Source organism: Heptranchias perlo, chromosome 39 (genome assembly GCF_035084215.1).
Source record: "Heptranchias perlo isolate sHepPer1 chromosome 39, sHepPer1.hap1, whole genome shotgun sequence".
NCBI classification, from domain to species: Eukaryota; Metazoa; Chordata; class Chondrichthyes; order Hexanchiformes; family Hexanchidae; genus Heptranchias; species Heptranchias perlo.
In genome coordinates, this window is record NC_090363.1 from 1,166,417 (window position 1) to 1,182,341 (window position 15,925).

Consider the following 15,925-nt stretch of genomic DNA (forward strand, 5'->3'; position numbering starts at 1 on the left):
AGTATTCAGACCACTGCTTGTTTTGATATATTAATGACCTGGACTTGGGTATAGAGGGTATAATTTCAAGGTTTGCAGATGACACCAAACTCAGAATTTTATCTGCCATGTGTCTGCCCATTTCACCAGTCTGTCTCTGTTAAAGACAGACTGGTGAAATGGGCAGACACAAGGCAGATAAAATTTAATGCAGAGAAGTGTGAAGTGATACATTTTGGTAGGAAGAATGCGGAGAGGCAATATAAACAAAATGGTACAATTTTAAAGGGGGTGCAGGAACAGAGAGACCGGGGGGTTTACGTACACAAGTCTGTGAAGGCGGCAGAATAAGTTGAGAAGGCTGTTAAAAAAGCACACGGGATGCTGGGCTTTATTAATAGAGGCATAGGGGGCATTTTCGGGGCTACGGGGATATGGCGGGGGAGTGGGACTAGCTGGATTGCTTTTTCATAGAGCGGGCACGGACTCGATGGGCCAAATGGCCTCCTTCCGTGCTGTAACCTTTCTACGATTCTAGGTAATGGAGAGGGCTGATGAGGGTAGTGTGATTGATGTTGTGTATGTAGACTTTCAAGGGTGTTTTTAAAAAGTGCCAATGAATAGACTTATTAGCAAAATTGAAGCTCACAAGATTGAAGGGACAGTGGATATAAAATTGGCTCAGGGATAGAAAGCAGGGAGTGGTTGCTTTTCAGACTGGAGGGAAGTCTAGAGTGGTGGTCCCCAGGGGTCATTATTAGGCCCACTGATCTTTTTGACTTGGATTTGGATGTGAAGGGCATAATTTCAAAGTTTGCAGATGACACAAAACTTGGAAATGTGGTAAACAGTGAGGAGGATAGTGACAGACTTCAGGAGGGCATAGACTGGTGAAATGGGCAGACACATGGCAGGTGAAATTACACACACAAATCTTTGAAAGTGGCAGGGCAAGTTGAGAAGGCTGTTAAAAAGGCACACGGTATCCTGGGTTTTATAATTAGAAGCAAAGAGTACAATGTTCAAGGAAGTTATGCTAAACTTATATTCTGGGCACCACACTTTAGGAAGGGTGTCATGGCCTTGGAGAGGGTGCAGAGGAGATTTACTAGAATGGTCCCACAGAAGAGGGATTTCAGTCATATGGAGAGACTAAAAAAGAAAAGCTGGGATCGTTCTCCTTAGAGCAGAGAAGGTCAAGGGGAGATTTGATCGAGGGGGTCGTTCATCCCTCATTTTTCTTTTTCTCTTTTTTAAAAGAAAACACTTCTCTTGCAATATTAAATTCAAAATCTTTGTTTGCCATTGTGATGCTCTTTTTACACGAGCAATAGAGTCGGCAGAGACACGATGGGCAGAATGGACTCTGCACCGTAAATCTCAACGGTTCCATGATCCAGGGTTGCCAACTCTGGTTGGACGTCATCACGTGACCTCCCTCCTCCAACCACCCCGTCCCCGCCCCCGCCGCCCCCCCTCCGCCATTGGTCGCCCGCTACGTCCACCCTTGTTGGGCGCCGCCTCCCCGGACCAATCGGAAAGCGAGTAGACTCCTCGTTACCCAATTGGGTGGTTCTTGACGGTCGGACATCCCCGGTATTTTTATAACTAATAAAACGAAAGTGTTCAAAGGAAACGAATTCCCTCCCGGATTCCTGGCAGCAATGTCCTGGAGATTGATCTTTAATCCCTGGAGGGTTGGCGACCCTGCCGTGATCCGTCTTTAGGGTCAGACGTTAAACCGAGGGACCCGTCTGCCCCTCTCGGGGGGATGTAAAAGATCCCACGGCCGCTATTGGAAGAGGGGCGGGGGGGGGGGAGTTCTCCCCGGGGTCCTGGGGCCGATATTTATCCCTTGACCAACATCACTGAGATGGCAGATGATCCGGTCATTTATCACAGCGCTGTTTGTGGGATCTTGCTGTGCGTAAATTGGCTCCCGCGTTTCCCCCGTTACAACAGTGACCGCGCTTCACAAATACGCCATTGGCCGTAAAGGTCTTCGGGAGGTCCCGAGGATGGGACAGGCGCTCGGGAAATGCAACTCTGACCTTCTGGGTCAACCCCTTTTATCAATGGAGGGTCTGGGCTCCCAGACTGACCGGAACCCGCCCCATCCCCATGGGACCCACCCACTGCTGATTGACAGTCCGCCTCCGCCAATCAGCTGCCAGTCAATCAGCAGCTGCCCCCTGATTGACAGTCGCCTGGTCCAATCGATAGACGGCGCCCCACCCATTACCCGCCCCCGTCGCCTGATTGACAGTCGCCTGGTCCAATCGACGGACGGCGCCCCACCCATTACCCGCCCCCGCCGCCTGATTGACAGTCACCTGGTCCAATCGACGGACGGCGCCCCACCCATTACCCGCCCCCGCCGCCTGATTGACGTGGCGCCCGCCCAATGAGCGGGCGCTGTGTTGGGCCTTGCGGCCTTGCGGGTCGGCCCCGGATGTGCCCGGGCGCTTGTCATTGTTCAGTGATGGCGGCCGCTGCTGACGGCAGGGAGAAGCAGGCGGACAGGGAGGAGCGGCCGGGGCAGCCCCAGGCCGACAGGGCCACCTTCGAGTGCAATATCTGCCTGGACACGGCCAAGGACGCCGTCATCAGCCTGTGCGGCCACCTCTTCTGGTGAGTCCGGCCCCGGCCCCGGGTCAGGGTCAGGCGGGCGGACCGAGGCCTGGGCCCGAGGCCGAGCCAATACTGCGGGGCCCGGGGCAGCCGAGAGGGGCAGGGCCTGGGCCTGGGCCTGACCCACCGCAGGTCCTGTGATCAATGGATGGGGAGGAGGGAGGGGGAGAGAGAGAGGCCGGGCCGGGCCCCTCCATTCGAGACAAGACATTTAACTGTGTACAGATCGATATCTGTAGACAGACAGACAGACACCAGCCGGACAGACACCGGACAGACAGACACCAGCCGGACAGACACCGGACAGACGGACAGACACCGGACAGACAGACAGACACCAGACACAGACACACACCAGACACAGACACACACCAGACAGAGAGACAGACACCAGACACAGACACACACCAGACAGAGAGACAGACACCAGACACAGACACACACCAGACAGAGAGACAGACACCAGACACAGACACACACCAGACAGAGAGACAGACACCAGACACAGACACACACCAGACAGAGAGACAGACACCAGACACAGACACACACCAGACAGAGAGACAGACACCAGACACAGACACACACCAGACAGAGAGACAGACACCAGACAGAGAGACAGACACACTATATATTATACACACCCCCATCTGTATATGATCTCTCTCTATATACCTGTCTATATATACTGTCTTGTGTGTGTATATATACACGTGTGTGTATATGTGTGTATAGCCGCACATTGTCGTGTGTATACGTGTGTGTGTATTATCTATGTATATATGTTATCTGTATGTATGTATGTTATCTGTATGTATGTATGTTATCTGTATGTATGTATGTTGTCTGTATGTATGTATGTTGTCTGTATATATATTTAAGGAGGGAGTTGTCACAGGCTTGGCCATCCCAGCTGCTCCGCGGGAGGTGGGGGCAGGTGTGCTCTCTGTATTCGGGAATCCAGAGGGGAGTTATGCAGTTTGGAGATTTGAGCGTAGTAATGTGTTTCTGAGATATCGCCTGATGAGAAGGTTTTCCGTGAGCTAGCTGTTCATCCAAACAAGGGTTATGTGAAAGGTCAGGACGTATTGCATCTAATCTCAGTATGCATTGCTGACGTAATGTTATTGTACAACATTGGAATTATGTACAATCAGTTACCCAAACATACACTTTGGAAAAGCAAACCTGGTTTGATTCAGGATTAGTGTGACAGCAGTGTACTGGTTATGCTATCAGCCCAGAGGGCAGTGAGTTCAGCCCAGCAAATTGTGAAATTTAATTCAATAAATCGGGTCGTTTGGGGGCTGACACTAGTTCTGTAATGTCGGTCAGGCCTGGCCCACTTGTCACTCCGCGGAGTCCCACACTGCATGGTTGACTGGTGCCCTCTGATGTGACCTAGCGAGCTGCTCAGTCAGAGGAACAATCACTAGTAGAAAGCCCAGTACCATCCCTTCAGGAAAACTGGCCACGGGCAGTAAATGCCGGCCCCGCCAGCAAAGCCCACATCCCAATAATTATTTTTTAAAAAGCATTCAAAACGGGCCACGGTAGAGAGGTGTGTAGATGAGCAGAAATTTCCTCCAACTAAATATTGGGAAGACCGAAGCCATTGTCTTTGGTCCCCGCCGCAAACTCCGTTCCCTCGCCACCCACTCCATCCCTCTCCCTGGCCACTGTCTGAGGCTGAACCAGGCCGTTCGCAACCTTGGCCTCCTATTTGACCCTGAGATGAGCTTCTGACCACAAATCCTCTCCATCACCAAGACCGCCTACTTCCACCTCCGTAACATCGCTCATCTCCGCCCCTACCTCAGCTCATCTGCTGCTGAAACCCTCATCCACGCCTTTATTACCTCCAGATTTGACTATTCCAGTGCTCTCCTGGCCGGCCTCCCATCTTCCACCCTCTATAAACTTGAGCTGATCCAGAATTCTGTTGCCTGTATCCTAACTCACACCAAGTCCCGTTCACCTGTCAGCCTGTGCTGACCTACATTGGCTCCCGGTCCGGCATCGCGTCGATTATAAAATTCTCATCCTTGTTTTCAAATCCCTCCGTGGCTTCACCCTTCCCTGTAACCCCCTCCAGCCCTATAACCCTCCGAGATCTCTGCGCTCCTCCAGTTCACCTCTTGTGCATCCCCGATTTTCATCACTCCCCTATTGGCGGCTGTGTTGTCAGGCCCTAAGCTCTGGAATTCCTTCCCTAAACTCCCCCGTCTTTCTACCTTTCTCTTCTTTAAGACCCTCCTTTCTCTTTAATCAAGTTTTTGATCTCCTGTCCTAATGTCTCCTTCTGTGGCTCAGTCAAATTTTGTTTGATAATCGCTCCTGTGAAGCACCTTGGGACGTTTCACTACGTTAAAGGCACTGTATAAATGCAAGTTGTTGCCAGTCGTGTCCGTGAACACATTCTGCATGTGTGAATATGTTCATTGTGGGATCCTAAACCGCACCCATCGGGAGTATCACGTGCGTTATAGGCCCATTCACCTCGAGATCACAGAGAACTGACCTGCACATTAGAAGGATGATTGCAGCCGTCAGTGGATAGATCTCAATGTAGTTGCTGAGCTGCAGCAGCTGAGAATGTTCTTAGGATGTGGGTCTTTATCTCACGCTTGTGTTGCCCGTGAACACTTGGATTCCCAGGAATGAGTGAAAGATTAACTGGGGAGTTGTGGTGCCATGATCCTGAGATCGAGTCACATTATGAAATCGCAGCATTGTGTTATTTTACAGGGTGCAGTGACCAGGCTTAAGGGAGTCAGTTTGTAGCCCTCGCTGCTGTAAGCTGAGAGAATGTCATACTAATGGAGCCAGAGGCTCTTCAGCAAGAGAAAATCGACTCTCATCACTTATCCCTCCAGTGGCAAGAAACCTGTCGCTCAAATGTAAAGGTAGCAAGAGAGAGAGACAGAAAGAGATAATGGAAAGCAAGCAATAGAAAAATAAAATCGAGAGAGAAGTACAAGGCGAATTAAAGTGAATACTTCACATACCAGACAAGTGATGGCCATCATTAGGATGCACCAAACAGCTCGTGATAGCAACCCCTAGGACAGATTTTATTTATATAGCTGCTTTTAACATAGTAAAATGTTCCAAGGCGCTTCACAGGAGCGATTATCAGACAAAATTTGACACCGAGCCACACAGATATTAGGACCGGTGACCAAAAGCTTGGTCAAAGAGGTAGGTTTTAAGGAGCGTCTTAAAGGAGGAGAGAGAGGCGGAGAGGTTTAGGGAGGGAATTCCAGAGCTGAGGGCCCAGGCAGCTGAAGGCACGGCCGCCAATGGTGGAGCAATTAAAATCGGGAATGTGCAAAAGGCCAGAATTGGAGGAGCGCAGAGATCTCGGAGGGTTGTAGGGCTGGAGGAGGTTACAGAGATAGGGAGGGGGCGAGGGCCACGGAGGGATTTGAAAACAAGGATGAGAATTTTAAAATGGAGGCGTTGCCAATGTGAGTCAGTGAGCACAGGGGGTGATGGGTGAGCGGGACTTGGTGTGCGTTAGGATACGGGGCAGCAGAGTTTTGGATGTTTTAGAAGGCCGTTAGCCTGTGTGTGATTGACTGATCTTGAACAGCTTGTCACTACTGCCTCACCCTGAGCTGTGTCGTGTTTTTGAGATATATTCCAGGCCCCGTTTACTGTACAAAGACGGGCTCTTTCATTTTGTTTTCTGCAAGATTTCTCCCCGTCCCAGCCCCCCCCTTTTCAGTGAGGCACAACAATGCATGGCACAATTCCCGGAATCAAACCGCGCAATTTGAACTGTAGTGATGGGCTTTTCAGTACAAGTTGCGGGTAATAGAATTCCCATCACAGTGTCACACAGAGACACTGCCTCCCTTTACTGGAAGACCTGAACCCGTCTGGTCAGAGCCAAGATAGGGCACTCTTAACACACTCTCCCTGAACCTGCCTCCTCCCTTTTTACTGTAAGACATGAGCTGAGCTGGACAAAGCAAAGATAGGGTACTCTCAACACCAGGGTCAGCGGGCTCCCAGGGCCATGACACCCCTTTATCAGTTTGGCCAGAAAGGTGTATTGGAAGCAAGACCCACTCCTTGAACTGAGTTTGTGTGTCCCTGCCACCCCTCTGTGTTGGGTTTCTCGAGATCTGGTGCCCCATTCACTCTGGAATGAGGAATTGCAGTTTTAAATGATGCCGGCCAGAGTATAACTCCGACTGGAAATGGGGCCCGAATTATTATCGTGAAACCTGCCCGCCGTGGGGCTCCTGGAAGCTGGTGAAAGGTTTACATGCTGAGGGTTGTAACTGCTTTCTTCCCCCCCGCCCCCCCCCCCCCAATCCCTGGGTACGTTGACTGCAATGTTCACTGTAGCTTGTATGTAAGGTGCCTGCTTTTATACTCCTTGACTCATTTCCTCTTTTTGTTGCTTCTTTCCCATTATCCGTCTCTCTCCAGCCAGCCACATTAAGTTGGCTCAGTGGATGAATGTACCGTACAGTGTGGTGCTGTGCCTGACTGATTGGCAGCTCCCTGTACTGAGAGCTGGTTTCAGCTGAGGTGCTGTGAATTTGGGAGGGGATTAATCAGCTGCTGCACCCACTCCTGACTGTTATCCAGTGAGCTCTGTGGGCAGTGGGTAAGGACCAGGACCTTGTTGACAGGTGAAGAATCGTCACTTGGGTACGATTCAAAATGTAAAGTTCTGCCTTGGCCACGCCCCTCCCTGTCTCTCTAACTTCCTACAATCTGCCTCCCTGAACTCTGCGTTCTTCCGACTCTGGCCTCTTGTGCGTCCCCCATTCCCATTGTCCCACCATTGGCTCTGTACCTTCAGCAGTCTAGGTCCCACGCTCTGGATTTCCCTGCGCCTCCCTCCCTCCTCCTCTTAAGACCCTCCATAAAGCCCATCTTTTCCAACAAGCTTACGGTCGCCTCTCCTTTGGCCCGATGTCTGTTTTTTCCTCACACCCCTGAGTCGCCGTGTGGCATTTTTCTACATAGTATTAAAAACCAATCGGTGTTCTTGCTGCATGAGTGGGATGGCGGCCAAAAGTGGAGCTGTACCCCAGCGTGAGTCCACACCTCCACAGAGAAGGCAAGACCACTTGGGGAAAGATAAATTGAAGTCCTGCCTTGTGACGTCCACAAAATACAATATCGCGAGCCAGGCGTTTTTTGAAGTGATTTGCCAGGTAGTTCGTTAGCATAAATACCGGAAAATGAAAATATTTTGTGCAGAGTTTATTTTCGTGTGACTAGTCCCCCTACCTTTAAATGTGTTGTGCCCCAGGTCCCTCTGGAAATAGTTACATAAATTGTAAACAAATCAGCAGGGAAATACATTGAGTTTTGTCGTGGGAATTACAGTCCACAGGTGGAGTTATCACTGGGAGAATGAGGGGGGCAGTTAGAAGTGATTTGTTCACACACAGGGTTATTAGAAAACAGAATGCTTCACCCCTCTCCCCTGTGAGTGAGGCAGAGACTGTAGCATCATTTTTAAAAGGGAATTGGGATAAGGAATTGAAGAGAGAGAATGCAAAAGGATCTGGGGAAAGGGCAGTGGGGAGTAGGATTAGACTAGGTCACCCAAGAGCTGGCACAGACATGATGGGCCGAACGGTGCTGTGATCTGTACGGTTGATACAAGGAGGGAAAGCATGCAGTGTCTGGCCATCTGCGACCCTAGAGCAGGTCGTGAGCTGGAGTTACAGTCAGTGCACACACTACTGGCACTGTTAACTCTGAAGCTGGTGAGAACACACAGACTGTAACATTAGCTGGTGAGTGAGGAGGGAGAGACCAAATGATTGCTTTGCTCGTGTGCATTGTAACCCCATCCTGTAAATAACGGCAGTGATAAATCGATCATCGCGCGATTTGTGACGAGAAGGGGGAGATTTTACTGCCCGGACTTTACAGCAGATCTCCAGAGATGGTGTGGGTGCAGCACCTGGCGATGGCATGTCAGTAACCCGCTAACATCGGAGAGAGCTGTTCACCCTGCGTGAATTCACAGTCAGTGATACCCTGATCCTCCCAGGCACCACTGTGCACCAGTAATACACACACATCTGAGCTGCAGCCTCAAACCCTGTGCTGCTCCAAGATTTTCCAGCCGTGGCCTGACCAATGTCTAGTCAAGAGAAATTAATTGATCAATATAAGTGTGATACCAGACACACAACGACAAGGTGTAACAACGCACACGCCCACAGACAGTGCACGGAGTTTAAACTCCTGCCGTTCTCTGGGAGGTTGTGAACATGAGCACTATACAAAGCCCTGGGTTAGACCACACCTGGGGTACTGTGTTCAATTCTGGGCACCGCACCTTAGGAAGGATATATTGGCCTTGGAGGGAGTGCAGCGAAGATTTACTAGAATGATACCTGGACTCCAAGGGTTAAATTACGAGAGATTACACAAACTAGAGTTGTATTCCTTGGAATTTAGAAGATTAAGTGATGGTTTGATCGAAGTTTTCAAGATATTTAGGGAAACTCGTAGGGTATAGAATCATAGCATGGTTACAGCACAGAAGGAGGCCACTCAGCCCATCGAGCCCGTGCTGATAGAGAGAATCTATTTCCGCTGGTTGGGGAGTCTAGGACCAGGGGACATAGCCTAAAAATTAGAGCCAGGACTTTCAGGAGTGAAGTTACGCAAAGGGTGGTAGAAGTTTGGAATTCTCTTCTGCAAACGGCAGTTGATGCTAGCTCAATTGTTAATTTTAAACCTGAGATCGATGATTTTTATTAACCAAAGGCGTTAAGGGATATGGGGCTACGGTGGGTATATGGAGTTAGGTCACAGATCAGCCGTGATCTCATTGAATGGTGTAACAGGCTCGAGGGGCTAAATGGCCTGCTCCTGCTCCTATGTTCCAATGAACATTGCAGCAATTCAACAGTTAGTGTCTGCAGGTCACCCCGCTGTCAGTGACACAATTCCTGATCCTGTCGTCTACACGTGAACACTTTCCAGACGGGAGCAGGAGCCCTGGCTGACGTTTGCCCCCCTCCCAAGGCCTGGTTCTGACACCCTGGTTGAACTCTACATGTCTTTCCCCGTCTGCAGGTCAGGCCTTGCAGCACATTTACCCGACCGAGCTGCGGGGCAGCTGAAAATCTTTCTCTCTGCTGCTTGCCCCCACGCGTGCTGTGACTACACACCACAGACTGCTTGCTTCACTTGTTCACGTCCTAAAGACTCGCGGTCAGAGGCTCCCAGTGTTTCTTGTCATTACTGTTTCCTGGTTTGGTCCTGCTGACAGCAGCACAGTGTGGGAGGTTCACACTCACTCACTCGCACTCGCTCACTTATTTACACTCTTATTGGCTCTCGCGCGCACTCACTCTGTCGCACTCTCTCACTCTCTCACACACACACACACACACACACACACCATTTAAGACTGGGCCCTACAGCCCATCTCGTAGGCAGGCCATGCTATAATCTGCCCTGGCACAGAGTGCTACAAGGTGTTAGTGCCCCTGTAGAGGGTTGAGACTGAGACCCCTGTGTTAGACGGACAGATGTCACTATGTACAGGGTTGCTGTAGTGTCACTGATTTCCTTATCTCTAATATGTATGTGTTTCTCTCTCTCTCTCTCTCTCCCGGTGCCTCCCTTGTGTTGTGTGCAGTTGGCCATGTCTCCATCAGGTAAGAGCACTGATGTTCTCATCACCCATTACCCACTCTGTAAGGAGCCCCCTTGTTGTGCCTGGTTTGACTTTAGCGACATTCGGTAGAGATACTCCTCCCCAAGAGGTCCCCAGTCCCTGTCTCTTCCTCCATGTGCTCTGATACTATGGGGGAGGGCAGCCTGTTAGTTGCTGCTGGGAGATGCATGTGGCGGGGGGGACACCCGGCTCTGTCCCCCGTCTCTCCCCCACACACACTGTCCCCCGGTTACGGTGGCAGTGGTCTGGGTTTTAAGATGCCTAGCCAACGGTCAGAGTCTGTCCCATTAAAGTGTGCAGAGGGAGAGAGCTGCTCCAGGTGAGCTGTTATCAGTATCGTTGAGACACAATTCAAAGGCAGTGGAACTTATCACCAGTCTGACCCCACAACAAGCTCCCAATCAGATACGGTTTGGGACTTGAGCACCTGGCACATTTTATTTGTTTCTCCATTGTGCAGACATCAAATGAAAGTCCCGAGCCTTTCACGGGTCCTGTACGGTCTTTGTTACTGAATTGGAACCGGTATCTTAGAGCGAGGCCAGGACTGGCTCGTGATGAATCTTGCTGCCAGTGACAGTAAACAAAGTCTAAGTGGCATCACTGATTGTATTCACAGCAACCCCAGGGAGAGTCCCTGGGATAGATCCCCTGAGTGTGTGTGTGGGGGACTCCCTGCTGTCTCTGCACCCTCTCCTGAGAGATTGCAGTGTTGTTAATGATGAGGAGTGGGGCGGGGGGTTATGTAGAGCTCTTACTGTTTGAGTCCCTCTTGTGTTACTGGGTGAGTGTGGAGTGCTGGAACTCCCTCCTCCAGTCTGTGTACACAGTTCAAAAACCAGTAGCAGTGGGGACAGTGTGTTTGAGGTTTGAGTGCACTGTCCACTGGGACAGAGTGTGTGTTCACACCCAGAGCTGTAAATGTCAGACCCACTGATGTGGTGCAGCCCAACAAACACCCCAGAGATGGGAGGCCCCTTCAGGTTTCCTGATCTCTTCTGTGTTCGGACTGTCTTTATAGAGCACACTGGGTCCGTGCGATCTCCTGGACTGCTTTCGATCGCCTGAGGGGGTCAGAGAGGAATTTTATTTTTTTCCCTTATTGGCCCTGGGGTTTTTTCTCTTTTTTTTGCCTTTTTTTTTAGGAGATTCCATGGCTGTGGGGGGGGGAATAAATGTGTTGTCACGATGCTCCAGCCATCACCATGTGTGGAGCAAGCTCGATAGACCTGCTGCTCCCTCAGTCTCGTGTGTTTGTAGGGCCGCCTCACAGCAGGGGTGACCCAGCTGGGAAAGAGAGGGTCGCCTGTGTCAGTGTGTTCCCTCAAACACCGGACGTTGGTCTGCTCACCTCAAACAATGGAAGATCCTCTCCCAGGCACGATCCCTTTAATCTCTGGGAGCCGGAGTCCGCGTACGTCGTGCGTGTAAGAAAATGGACGCAGCGGGCGGTGACTCCAGAGGCACGGTGGTGGGATTCCCGGTAAATGCTTGGCCTCCAGTGACTGACTGCCTGCTGCACCCGGAAACGCTCTTACTTAAACTGTACCTTTAATGTCCCCCCACCCCATGTCTCCGTAGTGGTTGGAAATGAGACCTGACCGACAGGAATGTCCAGTCTGCAAAGCTGGGATTAGCCGTGAAAAAGTCATCCCGCTTTATGGAAGGGGCAGCACCAGCCAGCAAGACCCCAGGTAAGACTCCATATCCTGCCTGCCGGTTGACTACGTGACTTGAGTTTGGCAGTGGCTCATACTTACTCCGATCACCCTCGGGAGGAGTGAATAACCAAAGTGGATTGGTTGTTGGAGAAGCAAATTCATCAGCTTCTTGACCGAGCTCTCCCATTAGTCCCACTCCCCTGCTCTTTCCTCAAAGCCCTGTAAATTCCCTTCAAGTATCCAATTCCCTTTTGAAAGTTATTATTGAATCTGCTTCCACCGCCCTTTCAGGCAGCGCATTCCAGATCATCACAACTCGCTGCCTAAAAAAATGTTTCCTCATCTCCCCTCTGGCTCTTTTGCCGATCACCTTAAATCTGTGTCCTCTGGTCACCGACCCTTCTGCCACTGGAAACAGTTTCTCCTTATTTACTCTGTCAAAACCGTTCATGATTTTGAACACCTCGATCAAATCTCCTCTTAACCTTCTCTGCTCTAAGGAGAACAATCCCAGCTTCTCCAGTCTCTCCACATAACTGAAGACCCTCATCACTGGAACCATTCTAGTAAATCTCCTCTGCACCCTCTCTAAGGCCTTCACATCCTTCATAAAGTGCGGTGCCCAGAACCGGACACAATACTCCAGCTGAGGCCTAACCAGTATTTTATAAAGGTTTAGCATAAATTCCTTGCTTTTGTACTCTATGCCCTATTTATAAAAGCCCAGGATCCTGTATGTTTTTTTTTTAACGGCCTTCTCAATTTGTCCTGCTACCTTCAAAGATTTGTGTACACACACCCCCAGGTCTCTCTGTTCCTGCACCTGCTTTAGAATTGTATTTAGAATTTAATTTATATTGCTGCTCCTCATTCCTCCTTCCAAAATGCATCACTTCTCACTTCTCTGCATTAAATGTATTGGATGACTGACCAGAATGGCTGACTTGGGTTTTTTTTCCTGTTGGTTGAGGGAGGGATATTGGCCAGGAGCCCAGGAGAGCTCCCTTACTCCTTGTACAGTGCTTTTTAGGATCTTTAACATTCACCAGGACCACAGGGACAGGGAGGTGGGGCCTGACTTCAACATCTCGTCAGAGGAAGGAATATGACGTATCCTTACCTAAGGAAGGATATACTTGCCTTAGACGCGATGCAACGAAGGTTCACGAGATTGATTCCTGGGATGAGAGGGTTGTCCTATGAGGAGAGGTTGAGTAGAATGGGCCTGTACTCTCTGGAGTTTAGAAGAATGAGAGGTGATCTCACTGAAACGTATAAAATTCTTAGAGGCCTTGACAGGGTAGATGCTGAGAGGTTGTTTCCCTTGGCTGGAGAGTCTAGAACCAGGGAGCATAGTCTCAGAATAATAGGTCGGCCATTTAGGACCGAGATGAGGAAAAATTTCTTCACTCAGAGGGTTGTGAATCTTTTGAATTCTCTACCCCCAGTGGGCTGTGGTTGATTCGTTGAATATATTCAAGGCTGAGATCGATAGATTTTTGGACTCTAGGGGAATCAAGGGATATGGGGATTGGGCGGGAAAGTGGAGTTGAGGTCGAAGATCAGCCATGATCTGATTGAATGGCGGAGCAGGCTCGAGGGGCCGAATGGCTACTCCTGCTCCTATTCCTTATGTTCTAATACAGGTTGAAAGGAGCAGGAGAGAGTTGGAGGTAAGGCGAGGCCCAATGATTGGGAAACCGGGCTTTTCAGCTTGAAGGCCAGGAGTTTTTAGGTCCTGTGAAAGCATGGGTTTGACGTGAAGACAGTACAATGAGTCTTGATGCCAACACAGCATTGAGGGGCGAGGAGGAGGAAGAAAATGTAGAACTGGAGAAGCTGGGGTTGTTCTCCTTAGAGCAGAGAAGGTTAAGAGGAAATTTAATAGAAATATTCAAAATCATGAAGGATTTTGATAGTTTCTCCTTATTAACCCTGTTTCGAGTGGAAGGAGGGTCAGTAACCAGAGGACACAGATTTAGGGTAATTGGCAAAAGAACCAGAGGGGAGATGTGGAGGAATTTTTTTACACAGCGAGTTGTGATGATCTGGAATGCGCTGCCTGAAAGGGCGGTGGAAGCAGATTCAATAATAACTTTCAAAAGGTAATTGGATAAATACTTGAAGGGAAAAATTTACAGGGGCTATGGGGAAAGAGCAGGGGAATGGGACTGATTGGATAGCTCTTTCAAAGAGCCGGCATAGGCACAATGGGCCGAATGGCCTCCTTCTGTGCTGTATGATTCTATGTATGAGGTGCATTGACCATCATGGAAAGAGACAAAGGTCACGACAGAGAAAGGGAGGATGGGAGCTCGAGAGCAGAGAAGGATCATTTCTCAGACCGCAGTTTTCTTTCATGGCACTCTGTCTGGGTGCAGGCGGGGCCGGGGGTGGGGGGGGGGGGGGGGGCCCGGGGGGGGGCCGGGGGGGGGGGGGGGGGCCCGGGGGGGGGGGGGGGGGGGCCCGGGGGGGGGGGGGGGGGGCCCGGGGGGGGGGGGGGGGGGCCCGGGGGGGGGGGGGGGGGGGCCCGGGGGGGGGGGGGGGGGCCCGGGGGGGGGGGGGGGGGGGGGCCCGGGGGGGGGGGGGGGGGGGGGGCCCGGGGGGGAAGACTCATACAAAGCATTTGTGGGTGAACACATACATGGTGATATTAGACAGCATGGAGAGCAGGAGAGTGGGGGTGTTGAGAGTTTGCTCACCTCGCTGAAGGTGTTAGCAGGTTTTTAGTTGGTGGGGGATTGAATTGGACGAACGTCCCCCTCGGCCCCACTCCCACACGTTACACTTCGAGAACTTTTGGAAGCTTGAATTGATTCCCTTGATAAAAATAACTTCTCTCCACCTCCACAGACTGAAGACTCCACCCAGACCACAAGGGCAGAGGACCGAGCCTGAGAGCAGAAGGGTAACTCAATGCCTGACTCCTTTTACGCTGTTCTCATTGTTAAGCAACTTCTTATATCAGCTTCAGCACTGAGAACCGAATGGCTTTTTTAAAATGGTTTTGATATTGCCCCGTATCCTAACTCGCACCAAGTCCCGTTCACCCATCACCCCCTGTGCTCACTGACCTACATTGGCTCCCGGTCCGGGAACGCCTCGATTTTAAAATTCTCATCCTTGTTTTCAAATCCCTCCCCCCTCCCTATCTCTGTAACCTCCTCCAGCCCTACAACCCTCCGAGATCTCTGCGTTCCTACAATTCTGGCCTCTTGCACATTCCCGATTTTAATCGCTCCACCATTGGCGGCCGTGCCTTCAGCTGCCTGGGCCCTAAGCTCTGGAATTCCCTCCCTAAACCTCTCTGCCTCCTTTTTAAGACGCTCCTTAAACCCCCCCCCCCCCCCCCCCAAGTCAGTCCTGTGTCCCCCCTCTCTTGGTCTGCACCCCCCTCCTCTCAGTGAGTGCCCCCCCTCCCAGTCAGTCCTGTAGCCAGATTCCCTGCTGCCGTAACTTCAGTCTGTCTGTTGTTGATGTGTTGGTGTTGTGATATGTGCCCTCCCCCAGTGGGACAGTGTTACTCTCACTGGCCCGATAGAATGAGCTCAGAGTGGCAATTCTCTCCCTTTACTCTACCAGGGATTTCAGGGCTTTGGTGATACCGGGTTCCACATGTCCTTTGGGATCGGTGCCTTTCCATTTGGATTCTTCACGACCGTGTTCAACTCGAATGAAAACCGTCAGCGAGTCGGTGAGTCCTGAGCGTGAAGTGTTTAACCTCGCAGAGGGGGTGGGTACAGGAGTTTAAATACTTTGAGTTCCCGATCTGTCGTAATCACGTTGACTGAAGGTGGAATCGGGAATTACTTCAGAGAAATGATGGTAAGTGTGATGTCGCCCTCTTTCCAGTTCTCTTGCTGCCACACAATGTGCCTGTGTTTGCTACGCCCATTAAGCCTTTTAAATTGTTCTTATTGTTAACTGTGTAACGATGAGGAGTGGCAGTGTCGAGAAAGTGAGTGAAAGAATTGAAAAA

At 50.7% G+C, this 15,925-nt stretch overlaps 1 protein-coding gene across 1 annotated transcript; it reads left to right on the top strand.

Annotated features, from left to right (window-relative positions):
* Positions 1-2,412: 2,412 nt before the first annotated feature.
* Positions 2,413-15,838, top strand: LOC137305037 (E3 ubiquitin-protein ligase RNF5-like). Its single transcript, XM_067973804.1, has 5 exons — positions 2,413-2,610; positions 10,247-10,265; positions 11,867-11,979; positions 14,800-14,854; positions 15,529-15,838. The coding sequence occupies exons 1-5, from the start codon at positions 2,432-2,434 to the stop codon at positions 15,649-15,651; spliced, it is 489 nt and encodes a 162-aa protein (XP_067829905.1). The 5' UTR covers positions 2,413-2,431; the 3' UTR covers positions 15,652-15,838.
* The last annotated feature ends 87 nt before the right edge of the window (positions 15,839-15,925 follow it).